The 23,997-nt window shown below is 43.7% G+C and overlaps 2 protein-coding genes across 4 annotated transcripts in view; one reads left to right on the top strand and one right to left on the bottom strand.

The window, feature by feature from the left end:
* KBTBD12 (kelch repeat and BTB domain containing 12) overlaps positions 1-23,997 on the top strand; it is a 55,186-nt gene that overhangs the window by 10,265 nt on the left and 20,924 nt on the right. Inside the window, exons 4-5 of one of the 3 annotated variants that reach the window (XR_014522467.1) lie at positions 672-1,758; positions 1,994-2,192. Coding sequence is in view for 2 of the 3 variants with exons in the window: in XM_083489320.1 (XP_083345446.1) it covers positions 5,291-5,441; positions 16,059-16,189 (282 nt within the window). In the remaining variant the exon portion in view is untranslated. Of the gene's footprint in view, positions 1-671; positions 1,759-1,993; positions 2,193-5,290; positions 5,442-16,058; positions 17,115-23,997 lie in introns of those variants that run through there. The other 2 variants (XM_083489320.1, XM_083489319.1) reach the window with 2 other exon arrangements.
* The window catches only part of MGLL (monoglyceride lipase), a 160,555-nt gene that overhangs the window by 117,682 nt on the left and 18,876 nt on the right, over positions 1-23,997 (bottom strand). The window lies entirely within an intron of this gene.

The following is a 23,997-nucleotide window of genomic DNA, read 5'->3' as shown; positions in this document are numbered from 1 at the left end:
CGTCCTATGGAGCGAAGGCACCATAGCTCCGCGACCCTCTCCCGGCTGGAGAGGTGACGCGTGGCTATAGCAGGAACCTCTACAGCCCCGCGTCACCTCTCCAGCCGGGAGAGCGCGTGCGGGGCTAAAGCAGCCCCCCGCAACCCTCTCCCGGCTGGAGAGGTGATGCGCGGCTATGGCAGGAGCCTCTACAGCCCCGCGTCACCTCTGCAGCCGGGAGAGCGCGCGCAGGGCTAAAGAATCCATAGCCCCGCGACCCTCTCCCGGCTGGAGAGGTGACGCGCGGCTATGGCAGGAGCCTCTCCACTGTGCCTTTCCGCTGCTCCCTGACCTGCTCTTTGGGGCTGGTGGTGGGCTTCCCCCCGCCAGCCCCAAAGAGCAGGTCGAAAGGATCCTGAAGCCTGGAGAGCGAGAGGGGTCGGTGCACACCGACCCCTCTCGCTCTCCAGGCTTCCAAGGTAGCTGCCTGAACGCACCTTAAACGGCACATTGTTTTAGAGCGGGAAAACAAGAGGGGGAAAGTTCTCCCCCTCTCTGTGCAGCGCCTCCTGCTGCTTCACTGAAGGGGCGCTGGGCAGAGAGGGGGAGAATTTTTTTTTCTTGTTCTCCCCCCTCTAAAACAAAGTGCGTCCTATTGTCTGGTGTGTCCTATGGTGCGAAAAATACGGTAGGCATTTCCTTGTTTGAGACACACAATCCAAACAGTGCCCACTCCCCGCAGTAAAAACACAATGTTCCTGATGTCGTTTAGAACTTGCGGCTCCTCAAACAGGACCTCAAAGTCTGCCACTTGTGGGTGGGCTATCTCACTCAGGCCACTAGAAAGGCCACTAGAAAGGCTGGCGCAAGTACCAGATGGGTAAGACAAGGGGAGCAGGATACATAAGGGGTGGAGTGTGAGCTGTGTCTGGGAAGAGGAAGGAGATCTGGAATATCACTCTAGTCAGGATGATGGAGGGAGGGAAATTGGAACCGGAAACTGAGCAAGGCTGTTTCAGGCAGCTGCCGTGAGCCAAGGAGCAGGGTGCAGAGAGAAGGAAAGTGGACAGGCTATCACATGCATGGGATCTGGCTGGGAGAATGCAAAGGTGGCTTTTGTCAACTGGCTGCTTGGAGCTTCACCAAACAGCTTACGAGAGGCTTTTGAGAGTGGAGAGAGGATGTGGTGAACCCTCTGGGCTTTTTAAAAACGTCTGGCTGACCAACACTGTAAGAAACAGGAAGAAGACCTAGATGGGTCTATATGCAGTAGGATTCTTCTCATGTGTTCACATGTGAGCCCAGGGCCTTCTTAATGCTGGCCTTGCATGCTGTAAGAGGCTAATTGCAATTCATGACTAACTTTTATCTCAGCAAATTGCTGATGATTCATTTATTACTCCCCGTTGTTCAGCTAACCTTTTAAAGTAGTAGATTAGTTGGTTTCCCATGGAGGATATTTGACAGATATATTGGAAATCCGAAAGCACAGAATGTGGGAAAACATATGAAAACATACTTGCCTATATTGTTTGTTCCTGTGGTGCAGGTCCACATCCATGCCATACATTTAAAGTACCCTTATACCACCTGAACAGGTTTGGCTTCCCCACCACCACAGAATCCTGGGAACTGGAGTTTAAGTGTGCTGGTAATTGTACCTCTGTGATGGGTATAGGTACTAAAGTTGCCAGGATTCTTTGGGGGAAATCATGACTGCTAAAGTGGTCCAATATGCTTTAAATATACAGCGTGGGTGTAACCCCAGTAAGATTAAAGGTAAAGGGACCCCTGACCATTAGGTCCAGTCGTGACCGACTCTGGGATTGCGGCGCTCATCTCGCTTAATTGGCTGAGGGCGCTAGCATACAGCTTCCAGGTCATGTGGCCAGCATGACTAAGCCGCTTCTGGCGAACCAGAGCAGTGCACAGAAACACCGTTTACCTTCCCTATTTATCTACTTGCACTTTGACTTGCTTTCGAACTGCTAGGTTGGCAGGAGCAGGGACCGAGCATACATTTCATGTGCGCAAATATTCATGTCCCGTCCTGTTCTGTTCAATGTAACTTTTATTGTTTTACCTATTAGCTGTGAAAATCATGGGAATGTTGTTTAGGTGCTTTATTTACCTCACAATACTCTGATATTAACATAATTGATAAAGTGTCTAAATGTTTACCAAGTCCTGTACCAAGATTAAAAACAAAACAAGACAGCCGTTGCTCTGTCGCTTACAATCTAAAAGGCATGACACAATAAGAAAAAGGAATGGGGAAGGAAGATGAAAGCAATCAAATTCAAGTAGCTGTTCGAAAAGTTACGAAAGCTCAGTAGTGTCCTTTGATCTGAGCAGGCAGGCCTCCCTACCTTTAAGCACACATACATAAACAACCCAGCAGCCATATGATGCAATATCATGGGCGCTTTTCATACAGGTGGACAAAAGAACATGTGGTTTTGAGCAATGATTTTTTGAAGACGCTTAATCCTCATGTAATTATAGGCTGCATAAAAATGCCAACTCCTAATCTTACAGTTACACAAGATTAAGCCTCAGTGGCCTTTTCATGACTTCTGTCAGTTGCATAGTGAACAATGATTGTTTAATTTAAGTATGGTTTTAGGACTCAGATACAAAAACCCAACAATACATGCCAATGGTTTTTTGAATGACTCCTTGTCATGTTTTCAAAGTAAGAACCCATCATTTTCATAGTCTGGATAGGACATCCCACATAGGTGTGTTTCTTTATTGTTTTCTTGTGCCTCTTTCACAAGCAACAGGTAAGCTTCACTTGGAAGGGAGAATCCTCCAGATTTAAGGCAGTGATCCACTGACTTATATGTATAGAGGTGGGACAAATAACACAGGACTGAAAAATGAAACATATACACACACAGTACCAGTTTCACAATACAGTGGTGCCTCACAAGACGAAATTAATTCGTTCCGCAAGTTTTTTCTTCTTGCGAGTTTTTCGTCTTGCGAAGCACGGTTTCCCATAGGAATGCACTGAAAATCAATTAATGTGTTCCTATGGAAACCGCTTGCCAGGCTGGCGGTGCGGAGAAGGGCTTTTCTCCCCACCGCAAGCCTTCAGGACAGGTACGGGAACAGAGGGGAAGGGGGCAGTGCGAAGGAAGCCCATAGGGAAATTTGTTTTGCGAAGTGCCTCCAAAACGGAAAACCCTTTCGTCTAGCGGGTTTTCCGTCTTGCGAGGCGTTTGTCTTGCGGGGCACCACTGTAACAGCCCAGCCCTTCAAAATCCAGAGCCCAAATGGTTCTTTTAAAATAATCATGCATAGACTCTTCTTTAACTAATGTGAAACCCACTGAATTGTCTAAGATGGACTTTCAGACTAAGTGCAGTCAAACTTCCTTTTTGTGTCCAGACACTTCATTGATTATGAGGTTTTGCTAAGCATTGGCATAGACATTTCTTTTCACTTCACACAATGCAACAGAATGGCCAACAACATTATCTAGAGGTAATTCATCTTTTAATTATAATTTTTCTAAGGCCTGACTTGCAGATTATTTTCCTGGCATGATAACACCATTTCAGCTTTCATGTGGTGAATACTCAATCTGAATATGCATTTCATACAGTGAGTTCATCATATTATAATTTCGTTGGTCTATGCTGGTGTGGTAAATGCCAGCTTTCGCTATGTGGGAGTGCAGTTAAATAAAATTGTCACAAGATGAAGTAGACATAGTATAATTACTTTAAGGCAACTTTTCCAGAGCAAAACATGAACTTGATGATTGGGTCTGAGGGTCACACAGCTCCCTCTTTCATTAAGCTGACCAGCATTAATTATTATGGAATTAGTAATAAACAAACAAACAAACAATACCAACAACAACCACTTTCAACACACCCGCCATCTCATTGCTCTTTGCGATAATCTGGTAACATGGTCCAGTATTATTATGTCTATATTGCAGGTGGTAGGCTAAAGCTAAGTGGCTTGCCTAAGAATAAACTGCAGTGACATTTGAAGTGGATTTTTCCCAGCTCATCCTCACTTGTTCGCTTTCTTATTAAAAACAGTTATTTTTGTTAACCACTTCCCCACATTAACTCAAGAACTATTCATCCTATACATTAGCATACCCTTTTGAGAAACTACAGTAGGTGTGGGGAATCTTTGGCCCTCCAGATGTTGCTGAACTGCAACTCCCATCATCCCTGACCATCGCTGGCCATGCTATCTGGGGCTGATGGGAAGTGTAGTAACATCTGGAGGGCCAAAGCTTCCCCACACCTGAACTACAGTCTATCTAGGTCTTTTCTTTGTCAGCCATAGAAGAAAGCACCCCTTGTCTGAAACACCCCTTGTTCTCAGCGATCAACACCATCAGCTTAAGAAAGCACCATTAGGCTTTGTTCACTTCTCTCCCCCCCCCCCCCCGGGATCCCGAGATTGGCAATAACCTGTGAGTTACTCTTGTTCATATGGTGTACAGAAGCCGGCCATACCTTTGCTGGGCTTTTTACCAGGGTGTGCGTGAAAGAGAAAGACAGTACATAGAAGTGATAGGGGGAAGTGCTTGAGTAAATTCAGATTACATGCAAAATAAAATGTGCATCTATCTATCTATCATCTGTCTATCTATCTATCTATCTATCTATCTATCTATCTATCTATGGCTTTGACATTAATAAATGATCCCCCCAAAGTGTTCATTCACAAATCTTCAAAGCACCTCTGGAAACATTTGAGCAACCCGGAAAAAAACAACTTAAAATTTATTTATTTATTAAATTTCTATACCGCCCTGCATCAGAGGATCACAGGGCAGTTTACAATATAAAAACACAAAAATAACAACATAGTAACAAACAAAAACAATTACCCCTCTCCAATTTAAAAAGCCATATACAGTACTGTATATTGTTTAATTAACCAAAGGCCTGGGAGAAGAGGAACGTTTTAAAATTCCATCTCTGGGGGGGAAATAAAGAGGTTTTTACTTTCTTCCGGAGACTTCACAGCAGCCTTATAAAAAGAGCTATGCTCTGTCAGCGCTGTGTCCGTAGATGGCTTGTTATTACCCAAATCCTCAGCTCCCTAACTGCAGAATATAAATGTGCCGTTATTCATGTGCCTTCCACAATGTATTTCCCAGCCACAAGTCATGGGTGCTGTTAAAGCCTAGTGAGTATGAATCACTTCGCTGCTATAATTGATGTGTTTATGTTATTTATCTGCTCAGCTGCCTTCCATGATTAATAGCATGCAGGCGTGCCCGGACGGCTCCAAATGTTGTATTATTATATGGCTGTCATATTTCATACAGATGGATCTTCCTGACGATGAGCCTGATCGATTAAGCAACAGAATGTTGCGCTATGACCCAGGCCAAGACAAATGGACAGAGTGCCCGCCAATGAAGTACTCGAAGTACCGCTTCAGCACAGCTGTAGTCAACAATGAGATTTATGTCCTGGGTAAGAGCAAACAGATTTTTAACAGATAGGGCGGCCACTTTTTATTTTCCCCAGCAATTTGCCTCTGCCAAGTGAAAGATTTCACCCCCCCCCTCTCTCCGTATTGTAGGTTAAAGAAAAGACACTGGGACAAGAGGAAAGTACCCTTGAGGTCATAGGTAGGGAACCTGTAGCACTCCAGATGCTTTAGGACTCCAGCTCACACCATCCCCATCAGCCTGGCTGAGGATTATTTGAGTTGGAGTTCAGTAACATCAGGAGGGCCACAGGTTTGACACCCAGGCCCAAAGTGGTGATCATATAAAGCCATTCTAAAAGGGGCCCCAGGTATCAGTAAGCTAGGAATGGCCCACCTTTCTTTCTGGCAATCAAACAAATATGTACAGGAGCACTAGCAAAATAAGAACAGCTCTCTCCATGTGCATTTGTCCTTATTAATTTTGGGTGCTCTTGAAGGGATCACTAATAGGCATTTTAAGGCAAGCACATTGTAATTCTCCCTTCAAGCATCTTGGGGAACAAACAAGGGATTTTTGTTGACACGTGATGACACAGTTTTATTCACGAAGAAGGAAAGGGAATGGAAGAGAATGGGAATAGATACAGTAAAGAACTTTATGGGGCCTGAGCATGTTTCTTTTCACTGGCACTCTAAATCCATAACTCTAAATCCAGGGGGGGGCTGGAATTAGTCCCTTTTGCTTCCCCTCCCTGCTGAATACCTGATCAACATGATTTCTGCTAAGGTCCTAACTACTTGTTATAATCAGATAGAAGCCCAGCATGCCTCTTTCACAGGAAAAACCATCTGGGGAGTGAGTGATTGGGAGCAGAGAATTAATGTGTGCAAGGGGGGAAAAGGCTGAGCCTATTCTCCTTGCTGTTTCTGCCCCCCCCCCCCAATCTTGCATCCCAAAGTGGCTTTTCCTGGGAGCAAAGGGCCATAGGGCTAACTTATGCACATTTTCATTTAACATATAGTTTAATCCTCATTGCTATATGCATGCATCCTTCAGCAAAGGTGTCATAATTCAGACCACATGGGGCAGAATAAGATTTAGTCAATGATAAAGGGTTCATGACTCATACTAGGTTGGATGCATAAGCTTTTCATTTCAAATATACAGATCTCTCCCAAAACCGAAGTTCATGAAGCATTTGTGCTTGACCTTCAGTTTTGGATTGAATCAACACAAACTCTTTTCCACACGATCTGTTGCTGATATTCTCTCAAGAAGGAGATTCAGTCTGCAACACATCCTGTCAATTGTCAGTCTGTGCTCAATTTCCTGGCTTTCTCACGCAAAATCAGATGTGGGTTTTTTCCCTCAGCACCACTGCAAACTGCCAAAAAGAAATTGCAGTGGCTTTATTCCAGATTTACACTTCCTAGTGGTATAACAATTTTGGAATGATTTTCAACAGTTTAGGTTGAAAACTGTCAGGTAGTCACAGAAGATTCCATTTCTTTTAATTGCTTATTTACCCCAGGCTTGGGGTATATGTCCAACCCAACTTTTTCTATTTTAAAAGGGTGAGCAAAGAGTGTTACTACCTGACATTCAGAAAACATCTTAAGGCGGCCCTATTCAGGGAAGCTTTTAATGTATGATATTTTAGTGTTTCTTGGTTTCTGTGGAAGCCGCCCAGAGTGGCTGGGGAAACCCAGCCAGATGGGCGGGGTACAAATAATAAATTATTATTATTATTATTATTATTATTATGGCTAAACCAATCTTTACAATAGGGATGGAAAACCCATTGCCCTCCAACTGTTGTTGAACTCCAGCTCCCATTAGCCCTGGCCAGCATGGCAAATACTCAGGGGTGACAGGAGTTGTAGTCCAGCAACTTCTGGAGGGCCACAGGTTGTCTCCTCCTTATCTAGTTACAGGCAGAATGTCATTGTTATTTTGCATTGTGATTCCAGATATAATCATGCAAATATGGCATGCAGTTGGGGTCTGGTGGGGGCACATTCAATGATGAGGAACTCCTAGATTTATTGCAAGGTGATGTGAGTTATGAATCTTTGCTTTAAAGGCAATACTGAAGGTGTCCTACCTAGACAGAGAGAAAGGCAAATTATAACATTGCAACGTGCAAGTTGAAAGTTTTCTTGTGGCGCAATCTTACGCATGTTTGGTGAAAGCCGTCCAATAGATTTCAGTGGGGCTTCCTTCCAGACAGGTTTACATAGCATCACAGCCTCATTCTGGCTAGCTCAGCTCTTGATCATTCCTATGACAGCAATGACAGAATGAGAATTGCAAGAGATGGAGGTGACAGGCCAAAGAATGGTGGCTGCCGTGAGAACAGAAAACTCACACAGCTTGCTAGTCTGGGAGCCATGATTCCTCGAGACATTAATTGCTTCACAAGTGTCAAACAGCTGTGTTCAGAAAAGGATTCACAATGGTTCCCCCCCCCACCTTCCAAAGAGGAACTGTTAGGATTGTGACAGGCAGGAGCTTTCTGTACTGCTGCTTTGGCAGTTTAGTGCTAAACTGCAAGTGTGGTTAGCCATGCCAGCAGGGCTGGGCCAGGAAGACACTTTTGCTGCCTGAGAGTGGAGCAGCAAATGGCATTCTCCATCCTGCAAGACAAGATGCATAGATCCCAGGGAGCTGTCTCACTTATTTTGCCACCAGAAACAGAAAAATATTACAAGGGCGTCTTCCTCTTGTTGATGGCAAACATAAAATACTAATACATTCCATATTATTTTACTGTCCTTTCATAACACAATCAGCTGCCTGAAGTAGACACCTCACTTTGCGTACGGGTAGGGCTGGCCCTGCAGAGCAAGAAAAGGAGAGACCATGTTTCAAGGGCATGTTTCAACGCCCTCCCATCAGATGTCAAAGAAATAAACAACTACCTGACATTTAGAAGACATCTGAAGGCAGCCCTGTTCAGGGAAGTTTTTAATGTGTGACATTTTAATGTATTTTTAATCTTTGTTGGAAGCCGCCTAGACTGGCTGGTGAAGCCCAGCCAGATGGGCGGGGTACAAATAATAAATGATGATGATGATGTTAATCAAACATCAGAATTTATTTATTTTTAGAAGATATATATCAATATCCCACCCTGCCTGCCACTATGGTAATGGAGCTCAGAGTGGTTTGCAGCAACTTTAAAATTACACAGAAATGGATACAGCAATAAAAGCATCCTAAAACAAGGGGTTAAACCACTAAAACTTCTCAGTCCAGCAGGTCAACCTCCTTCCAGAGTAAAAATGTATTTGGCCCCATCTGCCGTATACATTTAAGGCCCTGCTGTATGACCTCAAGGCTTCCCCAAAAGAATCCTGGGAGCTGTAGTTTGTTGAGGGTGCTGAGAGTTGTTAGGAAACAATTTCCAGAGGGATTGTTTAACCACTCTGAAAATTGTAGCTCCGGTTTCCAGAGCGATGTAACAAGAAATCCCTCTTCCCAGAGAACTCTGAGAATTATATCTCTGTGAGGGGAGCAGAGCTCTCCTGACAACTCTCAGCACCCTTAACAAACTACAGTTCCCAAGATTCCCATTGGCATGATATTGCTTAAAGATCATAGTGCAGGTGGGGCCTTAGCTGGTGGAAGGCCTAGAGACAGGGCCAAGGGGATCTTCTGAGATTCAGAGTGCCATCATCTAGTACTGGCTTTTATACCACTTTTTAACCTTATTTCAGATTGCTGTTACCCTGTGCGAAAATATTATTGGCAGTAGGCCTTCCGTTACCTATTTTATTTGTATACCACTTGGCGTGCTTTTTGAGCGGTTTATAAATCTTCTGAATAATAAATAAATTGAGCATTTTACAAAACTACCCCTGGATTAAAATCATGTCAAAGTGATAGCTGCAGCTAAGTGGCTGGCACCATAGGAATGTCGCTCTGTGAATTTCAATTTATCTCAGGGGTACATTTCCTCCCAAAGCAAATGTATAGCCAGAAGAAACCATGCCCAGCTTTCATGTTTTTAATGTGATTGGCAGGCCTTCAGTGATCTACGTGGGACTCATTCAGTGTTCCCAACGCTGCACATGCGGCTCCTTACAACCTTAGTCTGAGGTTTCTGACTCCGGCTACTCAGGCATATAAAATGCTGAAATAGATGGACACAAATCTGATCCAAGATGACAGTCCCCTTACATTCCGATGAGAATGAAGCTCAGGTTGCTTGGGCATCTGATAGCATTATTAACTGGGAACCTGTGCTGTGTCTTTGATCAGATTTCCTGTCTGGATGCATTGGTTAAAATTCCTCAAGACTCCCTTACTACTTAAATGCCACACAGTCTTTTGAAGGAAATGAAGAGCATTTCCTGAGGTTCCAAACCCTTTATTCTTTTCACAGTATTTGACTGATCTTAGCTCTTTCTCTCCATATTTTCCCAGGAACATAACTATATTTGTTCAGAAGCCCAAGAAAGAGTAGTATTGTGTTCCTAATGACAGAGCCAATTGAATTCAGCCACTTTTTGGAAGAAAACCAGATGGGGGAAGGCACTGTTTGAGGTCATGCATTTTAATCTCTCACATTAAAAAAAGAGAGAGGGGGAAAAAAATCCCTCACAGCTGAGTCTGTGGAAACTCATTACTAGCAACGGGCAAATTAGAAAAAAGCCTTGCCAAGGGCACAAACTTAAAAACACACCCAGAAGAATGACAGTCTGTGAAATATAAGTCATCAGCAAGGGCTACAGCCTTACCATTAGGGGTGTTCATGCTGCATTGTTTGCCTGTTATGTAATCCCTGATTTTTTTTATAAATAAGAACATACAGAAGGAATTAAAGGAGAAATCCTATTAGAAAAGGCTTGGAAATCAAAGAATCTTTGTTTATCCTCCTCAGTCTGGAATTCCACCTCATTAAAATCCCGTTTTCCCTGGGGCTCTTGCTGAGAGCTTCTTTTTAAAGTTTTAAGCAGTTAAGTGAGGTTCAATTAAATTCTGAATATCTCCATCATAAAATACTTATTTGAAACGGCACCCAGGGATCTCTCCAGAAAGAAAAGTTAGAATAGTCAGGAAGCTGCATTGCTCTAGTAAGCAAGTTTGGTTTGAATAAATTACACTATTTTTAAAGTAAACACATTACTGTATTTATTTTAGGAGTTTCTTAGAGTGATAGCGAATCAGCTCAGTTCTGGTCTGTGTGTTTGACAGTGAAGTCAGTGATTTACCAAGAGCTGACTGTGAAACAGTAAAAGCTGTGAACAACTTTGACCCTCTATTTAACACACACACACACACACACACACACACACACACACACTCTTGGGAACTGTAGTTTGTTCAGGATGCTGTGAATTGTAGCTCTGTGCAGGATAAACTACCATTCCTAGGATTTGGGTGGGATGTGCTTTAAATGTGTGGTGTTTATACAGCCTCCGTCCAGTTTCTGGAGACAAATTATGGGAAGTATTTAGGCGGGCTTCTGTTTGCTTTACCTAGCCCAGTTTCTCCCTCCTGTCTTGCTGCCAAGCTCGCTAAACCAATTGTGCGGCTTAGCACACACTTATCCTCTGATCCCAACCACATTTACTTTGGAGCAAGTCCTATTGATGTTGGTGGGATTTACTTCCAGATAAGCATAGACGGCAGCCTTTCTGGCCCAAGGGGCAACCGTAACAAATTGAAATGCTTTTCCATTTCAGTCTTAGAAGAGCTTGCCAGGCCTTCTTTATTGCTCCTTTATTTCTTCATGAACCAGTTATGCAGAGCTGGTTTACAGAGAATGAGAGAGCAATGTATGGGCTCAGGCTCTCAGCTTGACTGCTGGGACTAGTGAAGAGAAATGTTACAAGAGAGATTACAGCTATTAAACCCATTGTGTATTCCAAAGATCAATTTAACAGTGAATTATTTGGAGAGAAAGAGAGAGAGAGAAAAAGATTAGTTTCTCTCCCTTGCTCACAAACTGCGCTCAGTTGCAGGAGTATCCCCCCTTTTCTTCTTCCATTAAAGAGGCAGCACTAGTTGTAAAGCACTATTTAAAAAAACAACAACACACCAGCAACTCACTGATTGCAATTAATGAGCTTAATGAGGTCAGAGTTACTATAGTCTCCATTTGACATGGAATTCAAGGTGTCATTTTTTGGAAAAGGTAGGGAATGAACAAAAGGTCAAACGTTTCAAAAGAAATGTTTTTGCTCATGTCACCTTGTTGAGGTAAGACATTGGGCTGGGGAAATTGAAGGTTGTTTGTTTGTTTGTTTGTTTATACATTTCTATCCCACTTCTCCTACCAGGAGTTCAGGGTGGTGCATTGTGGGCCATGCACTGTTCTGTGGGGTGGTTTTGCCTCTGGTCTATTAATTTTAAAAAGTAGACAATTCTGAAGATGCTGGTAGGAGTAGAAACCTGACTCTCTAGCCAACCACGCAGCCTCTCCTGTTTCTGCCAGGTGCACCACACAGACTCCCAACACCTGTGCCACTTCTAGCACCTTTGCTGCAAGCTGGCCAGCCTTGCAGTTCAGGGCTGAAATGCTGAGGATAATATCCTTTCGCTGACACCACATTGTGTTTTTACATCCAAAGCTTGCTTGATAATCCCAGCTTCTTAATGGCTGTGTCTTCCTTCCCATTTATATATGTGTTTTATAAACACAGATTTGTTAAAATTTAAAATCCATTAAACTCATTGCTTGCAGAGCGAAAACGCTTTTTGATTGCAGACCTATCCAAGCGTGATATAGAAAGCTCGGAAGCATTAATGGCTTTGATAACACAAAGATGTCTCTGCTGGTTTGCTGTAGTTATGCTGTGACATATGAACTATTTCCCAGATAAAACAAATAATGTTCTTTCTTCACATTGAAGGAGGAGGGGAAAGTGTATTTATGGCACTAGGGATGAAAATTCTGCACCCTTTTACATGATAAAAAGACAAGCCCAGACACACTGGGTGGTATTAAGTTTTACTCAGAGTAACCCCACTGAAATTCGTTGACCTAACTTGGGGCTAATTCACACTTCCATTCCCCTGGAAAAACCCACTGTTTATTGCTGAATCAGAGCAAACAGCAATCAGGTTTTCTGCAGATTGTCGTTCGTTCTGATTTGTTGCTTAAGAGTGGGTTTTCTGGGGGAAAGCAGAGGGGCAAAGACAAAACTGCTTGGATTTCTGCCTAGAAAGCACAGACCAAGAGGAAGTGTGGACGAACCCTGAGTCTGAGTAAGACATAGCTGAATATCACCCATAGTGAAATATTTCAGATATTCAGGTGGCATACACACCATACATTTAAAATAATGGCTCCCCCCCCCAATGAATCGTGAAAACTGTAGTTTGTTCAGAATGCTGTGAATTGTAGCTTTGTGGAAGGTCAACTACAGTTCCCAGGATTTGGGGGGGGGGGGGAGTTGTGCACTTCAAATGTATGGTGGGTACGTAGGAAGCCTTTTTCTGACCTAAAAGCTTTCCAGCTGCATGGAGATTTTGATGCAGAAGCTATCCCCTGCACACATTCTCCAGTTCTTGAGCTACAATTCCCAGAGTTCCTGGGAGGAGGAATGGACTGTTAAGCCACTCTAGGAATTGCAGCTCTGTGAGGGGAATGTGGGAGTCTCTAAACAACGCTCAGCACTCTTAACAAGCTACAGTTCCCAGGATTCTTTGGGGAAAGCCATGACTGTTTAAAATACTGTGATACTACTTTAAATCATGCAAAAGTCAGTGACAAATCACATGTTCCAGTAGAAGATGGGGGCATTTCAGATCACTGTTGATCACTGTTGATCCATAGGTCTAATGCACTATCCATAGGTCTAATGCACTATTAAAATGGGTAGATGTGGCAAATGAACTGCACTGCTAGCTCAAAAACAACAGCAGCCCTTTGATGACATACTTTCTTATTTTGGGGACTGTCCTGTTTTTACTATCACTCCTGGGAGACGCACTGGGAAATGTCATGGGCAGAGCATATCCACACAGGTGTGTACTGTGTGCCTCTGTTTCTGCCAGCACTTTTGCTGACGATACGCACATGATTGCTCAGATTCTAACATTACTTCATCCCTATCTACAATGCTCAGTTCAAAGGGTATATGAGACACTTCTTTCATTATTTCCTGTTTACCAGCAGCATTTTTTAACTGCAGTTTGCCATACATAAATCCAACATAAAATCGAAAATGTAAATCATCATAAAACAATCAGTTAAAATAATAGAAAGAGCATTGCATGGAAGAAGGTGACTGCACGCCATCACTCTCCCCACAAAAGGCCTGAAGAAAGAGGTGTGCCTGCACCCGTAGATGAAAAACCAACCATGTTGGTGTGAGATTCACCTCAGACAAGGGGCCACCACAGCAAAGACCCTCTCTTACACACCACTGCCCTTGAACTTGGCAGTATTGCACTGGAACAATTGCATTCCACTGTTCCCTGCCTTGGATTCTGCACAACAACACTCTGAACAGCCCTAAGAATCACAACCAAATGTTCGGATGGAAAGAATATTGTGTTTTCCCAGCTTCAAAATATTGCATGTTATGTGCTGCTGCTGGTGGGAATACTAACTCAGATAACAGCAACATTCCTTTGAGGAAATGGATCTGCCACAATAAATTGAGGAAATACATTTGGATCTGCCACAATAAATTGTTATCAACTGATTGCCTAGGGAAACCCTTATTTGTGTAAACTCAAAAATCCTTATTTGCATAAACACAACCCAAGAGAAACATCAACACAGGAGAAAAGGAACTTTGAAAAATTAATAATAATCTTGATGCACAGCTGCTAAGTGGGACTCTTCCCTTTTTTTAATTTATAATGATTCCACCATCTCATAAAAAAATCAGGGCAGGGCAGACCCTCCAAGTGTCCCTATTTTCCAGGGACATCCCTGATTTAGAGAGGCCGTCCCGGTTTCTGATTTTATCCTGAAATATCCCGCTTTTCCTTAGGACATCCCTATTTCCGTCAGAGAAATGTTGGAGGGTATGGAATTATCTGACTCCTGAGCTTTCTGAAGGCAATCCTATGTAGGGATTTTTTTAAAAAAAATGTTTCATGTTTTACTATGTTTTTATATATGTTGGAAGCCGCCCAGAGTGGCTGGGGCAACCCAATAAGATACGGTACGTGGGGCATAAATAGTAAAATTATCATTATGGAATGGGATGTCCCTGTTTTCATCGGAGAAATGTTGGAGGGTATGGCAGCGTACAACTAAATGTATACAATAAAGCACTGTTAAAATAAATCACTGGCTAATCGAAAGAGTTTTAAGCAGCTACTTAAATAGGTCTGTTGGCATAACAAGGTCTTCAAGAGATGCCTGAAAGTCAAAGGTGAGGATGCCTGGCAAATCTCAGCTGGAAGAATGTCCCACAGCATGGGACCAGTGACACTAAAGGCCCAACTTCTAGTTGAAGCCAGTTGGGCCTCTCTAACACATAGGACACCTAAGCATGCTTCTCCAGATGATCATAACTAGTCACAATCATATATCTTTTGGTGTTGCCCTTCAGCACCAGCAATGCAGGGAGGGCTTTTGGGGTGAAGAGAGTCCTACAGTCAGCACAGTCAGCACAGCTGCCCTTCATTGCAGGCAGAAAACAGGTTCCCTCCAAAATCAACAAGGAGCCTTGTGCCACCTTAAAGACTAGCACATTTCATTACAGCATAGATCTTCAAGTCTGTGAAAGCTTGTGCTACAATAAAAAAAATATGTGTTAGTCTTTAAGGTACCGCATGACGCTTGGTTGATTTTGCTGCAACAGGCAGGCATGGCTGCCCCTCTGGAAAAAATGCTCCATCCAGGGTTCTTTGTTATATTGCAGTGATGATCATATCTCTTATTAGGATTTAGGCTGGAGTTGTTGGCTTCCATAGCAACAGAACGAAACCTAAAGGGAACAAAAGCTTGCCTTGGTCTTTTCATGGAGCATTCACCTGTTTTATCTGCTGGTTCTAGAAGTCTTTGAGAAGCTTCAAGCTATCACTTAGGAATGCACAGAAAACTGTAGTGAGGGCTAGATGTCTTCTCCTAGGAATTGGATTCATTTAAAAGAACCTTACAAGGGCACTCACCGCTTACTGTACATTTGTGAAGCCATCGAAAACATTGATGTGGCCTGGTTTCTCTGCCCCATCCCAATTATTTTATATCTGTCAGGCATATAACCGGGGAGAGGAAATGTGCCTGGAATGAAACTACAATTTGAGTCCTCTGTTGTGGTATATCTGGGTCACACAGGAAACAAGCAGGTATTCTGGAATCAGAAGGCCTTTCCCATAGGAGCATATCCATAAGGCAAATGCAAGTTGAGCGCCAAACTATTCATGAGGGTGTCTTTAAATTTATTTATTTTGAACTGCATCCCCCCCCCCCGAAAAAAAAATATTTTCCACGCCCCCAACAAATTGGTGTCTTTCCAAGTAGTTACCATCATTTTCTGATGAGGAGGTGTCCAATCTCCCTCCCTGGGCTTACGCACGCAGCAGTACATAATGATTTTGAAAGCCCTGTCAAAGCTGGCTTTTCACTATTAAGAGAACTGTACACATTCTGTTCTAGTTCAACATAAATCCCCTGCTTTGTTTCAGAACTGCAGCGCTGCAAAATTATTATCTTTTGATTGCAATTTTCATTTTGAAATAACAGTGACAGAGGGAGTACCTGCAATGAGGGACCTTTTGAAAATGCTGTTTGGAGTAAATGAAGGAAAGAACCTTGAGGATAGTTCCCTTGACTTGTCACTCACAGCCCTGACTGCACATCAGAACACTTTGTGAAGATGCTCCCAGGCTGTCACTATTTTCAGGTGGGATTCACTCACATCCGAGCAAATTAAGGCTGCACAATTCAAGCTGATTTAAAGCTCTTGCAAAGCAAACTTTCTCCAAAGGATCAGACCTTTTGCAATAAGTCTACTCACCTCTCTTGGTGCAGTGGTGTTGCTGGACAGAAGAATCTTCACTGGGGCCCCGACGGTGGAATTCAAACGGCAGTGCCCTTCCTGATAGGTGGAGGAGGCATATACCCCCGCCGCCTATCAGGAGCTGGATCTTAGCCTGCACCCTGCATTAGCTAATGGGGATGCAGGCTGAGACGTGGGCTGTGCCAGGGGGTGGAGCCAATGGAGCCGACGGTGGGCTTCCCTTGGATCCGCCCCCTGCCCATTTAAGCAGCCCACACCTGGGGCACAGCCTGTTTGTTCCTGTGCTGGGTTTCACCCCATCCCACCCACCCACTGTTTATACTGATAGGCAATGACTTTGCTGTGGCTACAGTGGTCGCTGTTCTTTACAGGGCCGGGTAGGATTTTGCCCACTAGGAATTTGCATTGGCACTGACCTGGTGGTTTTGCCTACCTCATAGCAATTCGTCACAACTAGTTGAGCATTGGAGCAATCCCTTGTTTTGGAGGAAGGGGGGGTTGCAGTCCCCGCCTGCCCCTCCAAACGCAGGGGTATCCCATTAAAGTGATCCGGGGGGAGTGGTCATGTCCATGTGCCCGGGGGGGCAGGGCCAAAGGCACTCCCCCAGTTGGCGGTCCCTGTGGGGGTCACCCTATTTGATGTAAGTCTTAGGAACCCCCGCCTGGATTGACGACACGTCACTTCTGGCAGGCGGGCCAGAAGTATTTCGATTGCCCCATGCCCAAGCCAAACCTCTTTCATCTGTATTAAATAAAGCTGTGGCCTGTTTTGACTCAAATCCCCAGTCTGATTGGTCTCTTATTTATATGGGTTGGGGTATGGGAAGTCCGATGCCTTGACCTGCAAGGAAAGTGGTGGGGAAATGGACTGGAAAGTGTTGGATAATACTTGCTTGATGCAATGTTGGGCTTGTCCACAACAGAGCTTACTGTGGGTTTGTGGCCCCTTGCAAACTCATGAGGACTGTGCCCTGCGGATGGGAAGTAGGGAAGGCATTAAACAGGTGGAAAAAATGGACATAACAACATTCTGGAATTGAAAATGGCCACCACGTTATTGATTACAGATGTAGGTAGGCATTGGCTTACACACTGGGTATGTAGCCTGACTCAGCCTCCTGCCTGAAGTTGTTGGTATGGGTTGTGCCTAGGTTGCCTCAAGATGCAGATCAACTAAGCTGGCCCCACCCCCGGCCACCATTGGACGTTCTTTGGTCCGTCCCCTCCCTATTTGGGCTTCAGGACAGAATCTTCCACCCAGACCCCTTTACTGGGGTACACTGAAAATTGCAAGGGGATAATCCACCTTCTCACACACCCATTCTGGGAATAGACCAAGGATTCAAGGCAATGTCTTATCCACCACATGAGCCGGCCCCCACTTGGGGGGCTCACCACCAAACCCACAACTCCACCAACTCCACAGGCCCCAGTACACATCTAGCAACCAACTCTCTTTGTCGGCAGGTGATAAGTGCACGCCATCTGGATGATACAAGTCCTTGACAAATGCAATGCCTGGGTGCCATATGACTCTGCCACCCAGGCGCTCCACACTGCTTTGTTCAACTTCGACAGGGAATGATTGATATGTGCAGGCTCCCTTGAGCCATGCCATTGCTGTTGTTGCAGGAAATGCCCCATACCAATCTCCCTCAGAGTTTCAGCCTCATCACAGCCTTGTTGCCACATCAAGATCTGCCGCCGACTGTGCTGCTGACACTCTGTGCAACTGGCCAAAATACTACAGTGGCGGACCCTTGTAAATTCAGGTTTACATGCCACAAAAAATAATCCAATAAACTGGGGGTGGGGGTGGGGCTTTCCACTTGTCCTGTGCTTTCCAGGCACAGGTCTGAGTGGTTTTCTGTTTGCCCCACTGCTTTCCTGGAGAAAACACACTCTTTACCACTGAATTGGAGCAAACGTTAATCCGCGGGAAACCCGACTGACGTTTGCTCCAATTCAGGGCCATAGGGCAGGTTTCCTCCGGGGGTGGGGGTCTGCAGGAAAGTGAAAGTGTGGATGAGCCCTCAGTTAATCTGTCTGCAAAAGGGGAACAAAGCTGACAAAGTATTGCTAATTACTGTGACAACAGGATTACTGTGAAGACATGAGTTCAGAACTGCGAATGACGAATGACGCTGCACCTATCAATCCGTGCCATCATAAGGACAATAATACAAATTGAGTCAGGAGGAACAGAATGCCCAGCAGGCTGCTTCTCCTCCCCCAAACAGCTTCATCCTAGTGAGGGACTGAGAGATGCTTTTAAAATGTGAATTTAATTACCAAGGTTATGCCCAGCTAAAGAGGATGTGAGGGGCTTAGTCTGAAGCATACATGGCAATGGCCAAAGCCAGCTGTAAGAAAGATGCTGTTAAGGAGCTTTTCTTCTTTATCTGCCTAATTTAACAGCTGACCAGACAAGGGCACTATTTAAATCAGAGACGTGACATGTACTTGCCACTCTGAGACTACGACCAAAAGGCAAGGCATTAAAAAAGCTTGTTCCTCAAAGTCATTTGTATTTATTTATATATTATATCCTCCACCACCCCTTTCTTCCTTCAGGGAGCATGGGATGGTTCTTTTACCTGCCCTTCTCATTTTATCCTCACAACTGGAGTGGAGCAAGCAGGATGCATTGCTCTGTTGACCGAGAAAAGGCAGAAGGCCTGGCTCCTAGTATTTATAACAGCTCCTGGCCTTGTACACCTCTGTTTCTTTTGATGCTCAAAAGAGGACTCTGAGGTTGAAGCAGTCTGTGACAGCTCACCAGCCAAATCCCCTGTTGCTTAAGGTTTTCCAAGACCAAGCAAAGCAAATGAGCAAGTCACTTCTAGGGATTCTACTAAAGATGTTTGGAAACCGTATCTTCAAAATTGTACATTTTGCTATTTCAAGCCCCACATATTTACATTTCATGAATGTGTAAGGTTGTGGTTTTTTTAAAATGCCCATCTTATTCGGAAAGCATCCAAAGAGCCTCAAAATTCAGTGCACATTAATAAAGTTCTTAGATGCAGTTACAAAAGCAGAGAATGTTAAGAAGCCCAGTGGGCAGAGAAGTTCCCAGTTGTTGGGTACAATTTCAATATGCTTCAGCAAGCAAATATGCATACACAAATAGGTACTTTACCTCATAAGCAGATAGCACTGGAAACTGTGACAAGACATATTGCAGCCTGGAGCTATAAATGGAAAGTATTGTATCTGCTCTAACTGGCTTTGAATCAAGTCCTAAGACCACCATATGCTGCTGAACCACTTAATTATATAATGAACCTGTTTTAAATGGGAAATCTCCAAATGATCATACTGCGAGCAGAAAAAAAGACTGTGTATGTCATAGGGAAATCCTTCATTTTATTGCCTCCTGAAGTGAATCCTCATTTTCTCCAGTAAGTGAAGAAGCAGTAACTCAGTAGAGTTTAGATAATTTGCTCACCAAATCTTCAACACAACCAATTCTTTCACTATTTAGGGTTGATACAGAAAGCATCTGTTTTCTTCTCACCCAAAATGTGGGTTCTGCTAATGCAGGAACAGATTTGAGAGCCTGTTGAAAATCTGGCCCTCCTGTGGCAATCTGAGAACACAGCTGTCGTTTTATGTTCAAAACTGGTCACTCCACCTTTCCTAAATAATAATCCTTTGGCGTGGAAATAGAATCAATGCACATTATATGGTGCTGCATTCAGCAGTGTGGATGCAGAAGTTTATGGGTCACGCTAGCACATTCATCTCTGCAATTTAACAATTACAGATTGCCCACCTAAAACTGCTCGGTGGGGGTGGGTGAGATTGTAAGCAGCCCTACTGAAGCCAACAGGACTGCTCCAAAATAAGTTCAGTTGTATTCCATGAAGGTCATTCTTATTGTGTGCTAGCATTGCCAAGATTTTGAGAAGAGGGCTATGCTGAATGTCCTGCTGGCATCTGTCTCCTCCCACCCGCAAAACAAATGGTGAAACAGAGTTGAAATAAGTGTGTGCCGCGTGTGAGCAATCTAACTGTTGAAGGATAAGAAAATACATGTTCTGTATATGATGGCTTACCTCCTGTTGGGTCAAAATTGAGGAGGACATCTCTGGAATCAGCCATGGGCATTCAGAAAGAGTGGACCTCTAAAGGTTTGAATGGATCTGTTTCTGTGCTTGTGAGATGTGCCAAGCACCTAGGAGAATCTGAATGCACTGTGGGACACTTTGCTCTGAACCACAGCAACACTGATGCTCCAGAGTGTACTGTTAGCAGCATACAAATGGAGGATGCCTCTGGGATGCTGCAAATCTGTCCTAGCCAATCAACGCTGAGCTCAGACCTCTCAATTTACTGGTAATTGGTAGAGTTTATTTTGTTCAACAGGAGAATTATTATAAGCATGCTTATTAGGGCTTGGCAAATTGTTGTAGCGGTGACATAAAATTATATTGTTATGTAGGCGTTTTGTGTGGTGTTTTCAAAGCATATACCTTTCACTCCAGCAGGCAATTCATTCTTATGATACCTGAGAATGGAGAATCATTTGTTCTGTGCCTCCATCATATCACTCCATCATATCATGTCAGGGGAGGGGCCCATAGCTCAACAGCAGAGCGATACATACAAGAGGCCACAGTGGCAGAGCTTGCACACAGAGGGCAACAGGTTCATTTCCTGGCATCTCCAGTTAAAATAATGTCAGGTATTAGAGCTAGGAAAGACCACTGCCTGAAAGCCAAACTAGATGAGATATAACAACATAAGAAAGGGCTTGGTGGATCAGACCAAAGGCCTATCTAGTTGAGTGTTCTGGCCAATCAGCAGCCCACAAGCAAGATGTGAGCACAATAGGCATGGGGGTTAACTGTTTGTTCCCCACTGCAGTCCGATTCATGGACAGGGGGAGCATAATTATTCTGCTAACCCAGAAATATTACCTTAGGTTAAGTACTTTGCTTTAGGATGAGAACAAAAATCGTGCTCTGGCGGTGCAGCAGCAGCAGGAGGCCCCATTAGCTAAAGTGGTGCTTCAGGTTAAGAACCGTTTCAGGTTAAGTACGGACCTCCGGAACGAATTAAGTACTTAACCTGAGGTACCACTGTAGTTGCATTGGAAGGAAAGCTCCCATTTGCAATCTAGCTGGAATGAGTGCATTCTTACGCCCCCTGAGCACTTTAGGCTGTGTGGATTCAAGTAGCAAACCATGTGAAGGAAGAGACTATCAAACTTCAAGGTTATTTATGCCTCCACATGTGCAGGGCAATCCTGTGGGTATTTATTGGAAGTGAGCCCCATTATATTCAGTGGAACTTACTCCCAGGCAATTGTGCAGAGGATTGATCCCAACTCATACGATTAGTTAAAAGTTTTGCTGTTGACTTTTGTGGGGAAAATATTTATTCCAACATAAGTACGTGCACATTTGCAGTGCTCAGCTAGCAATATAATTTATTGTGCATTCCTTATTGGGTAATATGCTAGCATCTTTTAAACATGGCCTCCATCCAAAGGCTGAAAATAGTCACACATTCAGATACAGATTTCCTCCGCCCAATCATCCAAGGCCAAATAGTGCTTTAATACCAGACTCGTCACTCAGCCAGATACCCCTTATTTAAAATTAATGTGCTTTTGTGCAAACATCCACTTTCAGATATGTTAACATTTCATTCTGTGTTAAGTAAACACCCCATGCCTCTTGGTACATGAAGTGAGCTTTTAGCCCCAACAGCAAATACATGCAAGCTTTGATTGCTTATGTACCACATTCAGAAGCCTGTGCGTGCTTCAGGGCAGCTTCGGTACCAGCAAGCTGACCCCTTCTCTTCAACAGAACTAGCAGTTCTAGGCATGATTTCCCACTGAGCTCTCTCATCCATTGGTTTGAATGTGAGGAGTTCCATGCGTGCATCAGAGCTCTGACCCTACAAAGAAATACTGGCCCCTTAATGTGTGCTTGTGATCATAGGTATGGCAAGTCACCCCCATCTATTTAATGCAAGATCCCGGGGATCTGCTTCTGAGGACATTCAGAAACCTCTGAGCCATTCCTAGAACCTTAACCTACACAAGTCACAGAACTTCATAGATGAAGGAAAACTTCCCATTATGGTTTTAAAGAAGGGAAGGAGTGGTAGAAAAGCACCTGTGATCTAAATACAGAGGAAGCAATGCAGCATGCAACTAATGGTGTGTTCACATGACCGTGCAGTGAATCCCTCATCTCACCCTGTGCATTTCCAGGTCTTTGCTCCTAGCTGTTCACATCAGCACAACTTCATTAGTGTCAGATTCATTTCTATTTATGTACACACCAGGGGCATTGAGGGGACAGTTATATCTTTACCCTATGTAAAGGTTTTCATACCTTAGCTAGAGATGAATTGGAAATAGCTTAAGGAGTTGAATCAGTGTGAAGCTTGTTTAAAATAATAATGCACCGAACAGTAGTACTTTACAACATAACAGAGGATATATAAAATATTCTGGATAATGTTGTGTGAACACAGAATAAAAACCCAGCCCTGAGAACACACTGAGGGATGAATTATTTTGATTATTTAATTTCTATACTGCTTAATATATTAAAATATTTATAAAATCGAAGCAACAACAGACAACTTGAACCAAATATTACACGGTTACATATAAAAATATTATATTTATACAAAGTTACTTATATATATAAATCAATATCAATTCATTTTCCTTCTGACGTACCCTCCCTCTCAGCCTCTGAGTTCTCACCCAGGGACCAAGCAAACTTTTAGCTCACCCACCAAAGTCTCACAATAGAAGTTCCTGGAAACAGGGGACATCACCCTAGTCTCTCACTCTAGACTTGCTTTTCATGCGCAGACCCAAGGTGGACAGGACTTCCTCAGGCTGTATCCTACTCAGCTGGACTCCCCACACCCAGTTCCAGGTACAGAAAATTTGTTGAATTTCCCAGGGGGTCCAGAGGATGGGAAAAGGGTCCCACTCCATTTACATCTCTTTCTCCACCCTCTGTCCTCTCCTCCTTCTCCACTGCACAGTAAACAGGAGAGTGAACACAGACTAAGTTGTGTTGGCTTCAATTGGACTAAAAATGCTTAACTTTTGAGCATCTTGCCCATTATGAACGATGCGCCATTTGAGCTGGCCATTTATAACTTAGGCACAACCACTGCAGCCACAGCCTAGTAAAATATATTGGCCTGTTCAAAATGCACTTCTTGCCACATCTGGCTTTGATAAAGAGTTGTGGGAATTCTCTTTCAAAGAGGCAGTGAATTCATGTTTTGTTTAATTAAGAGGTATCTGAATAGGCACATTTCCACCTGATCCATTTGTGTGTGTGCTCGCACAGAAAGTCTGCATTTCTTTCTTATCTGTTGCACACAGTCCACATTCTTCCTTCAGGGGTCAGTTCACTTCTGCTGTGGGGATATCATATTTTCCCAGCACTCAAACGAAAATATTTTGTACCTTGGAAAACGAGACGGTTCTCCCCAGATACTACATTCCTTGCTTTGGTTGCGGAAATGAGGAATGTGGTTCTGCCAGTACAATAGACAAATTTATTATTCAGTGTGTGTTTCCCTTAATGATGGTGTGTCCAGCCATAATTTTGAAAAAGGAAGGGGCAAAGAGCAGCAAGGTATACCACACCACCTTGTGACCATTTCTTT

This window comes from Podarcis liolepis, assembly GCF_965112155.1.
Source record: "Podarcis liolepis genome assembly, chromosome: 2".
Taxonomy (NCBI): Eukaryota; Metazoa; Chordata; class Lepidosauria; order Squamata; family Lacertidae; genus Podarcis; species Podarcis liolepis.
Note: the sequence above shows the minus strand (reverse complement) of the source record. Positions and strands in the feature narration are given on the sequence as shown.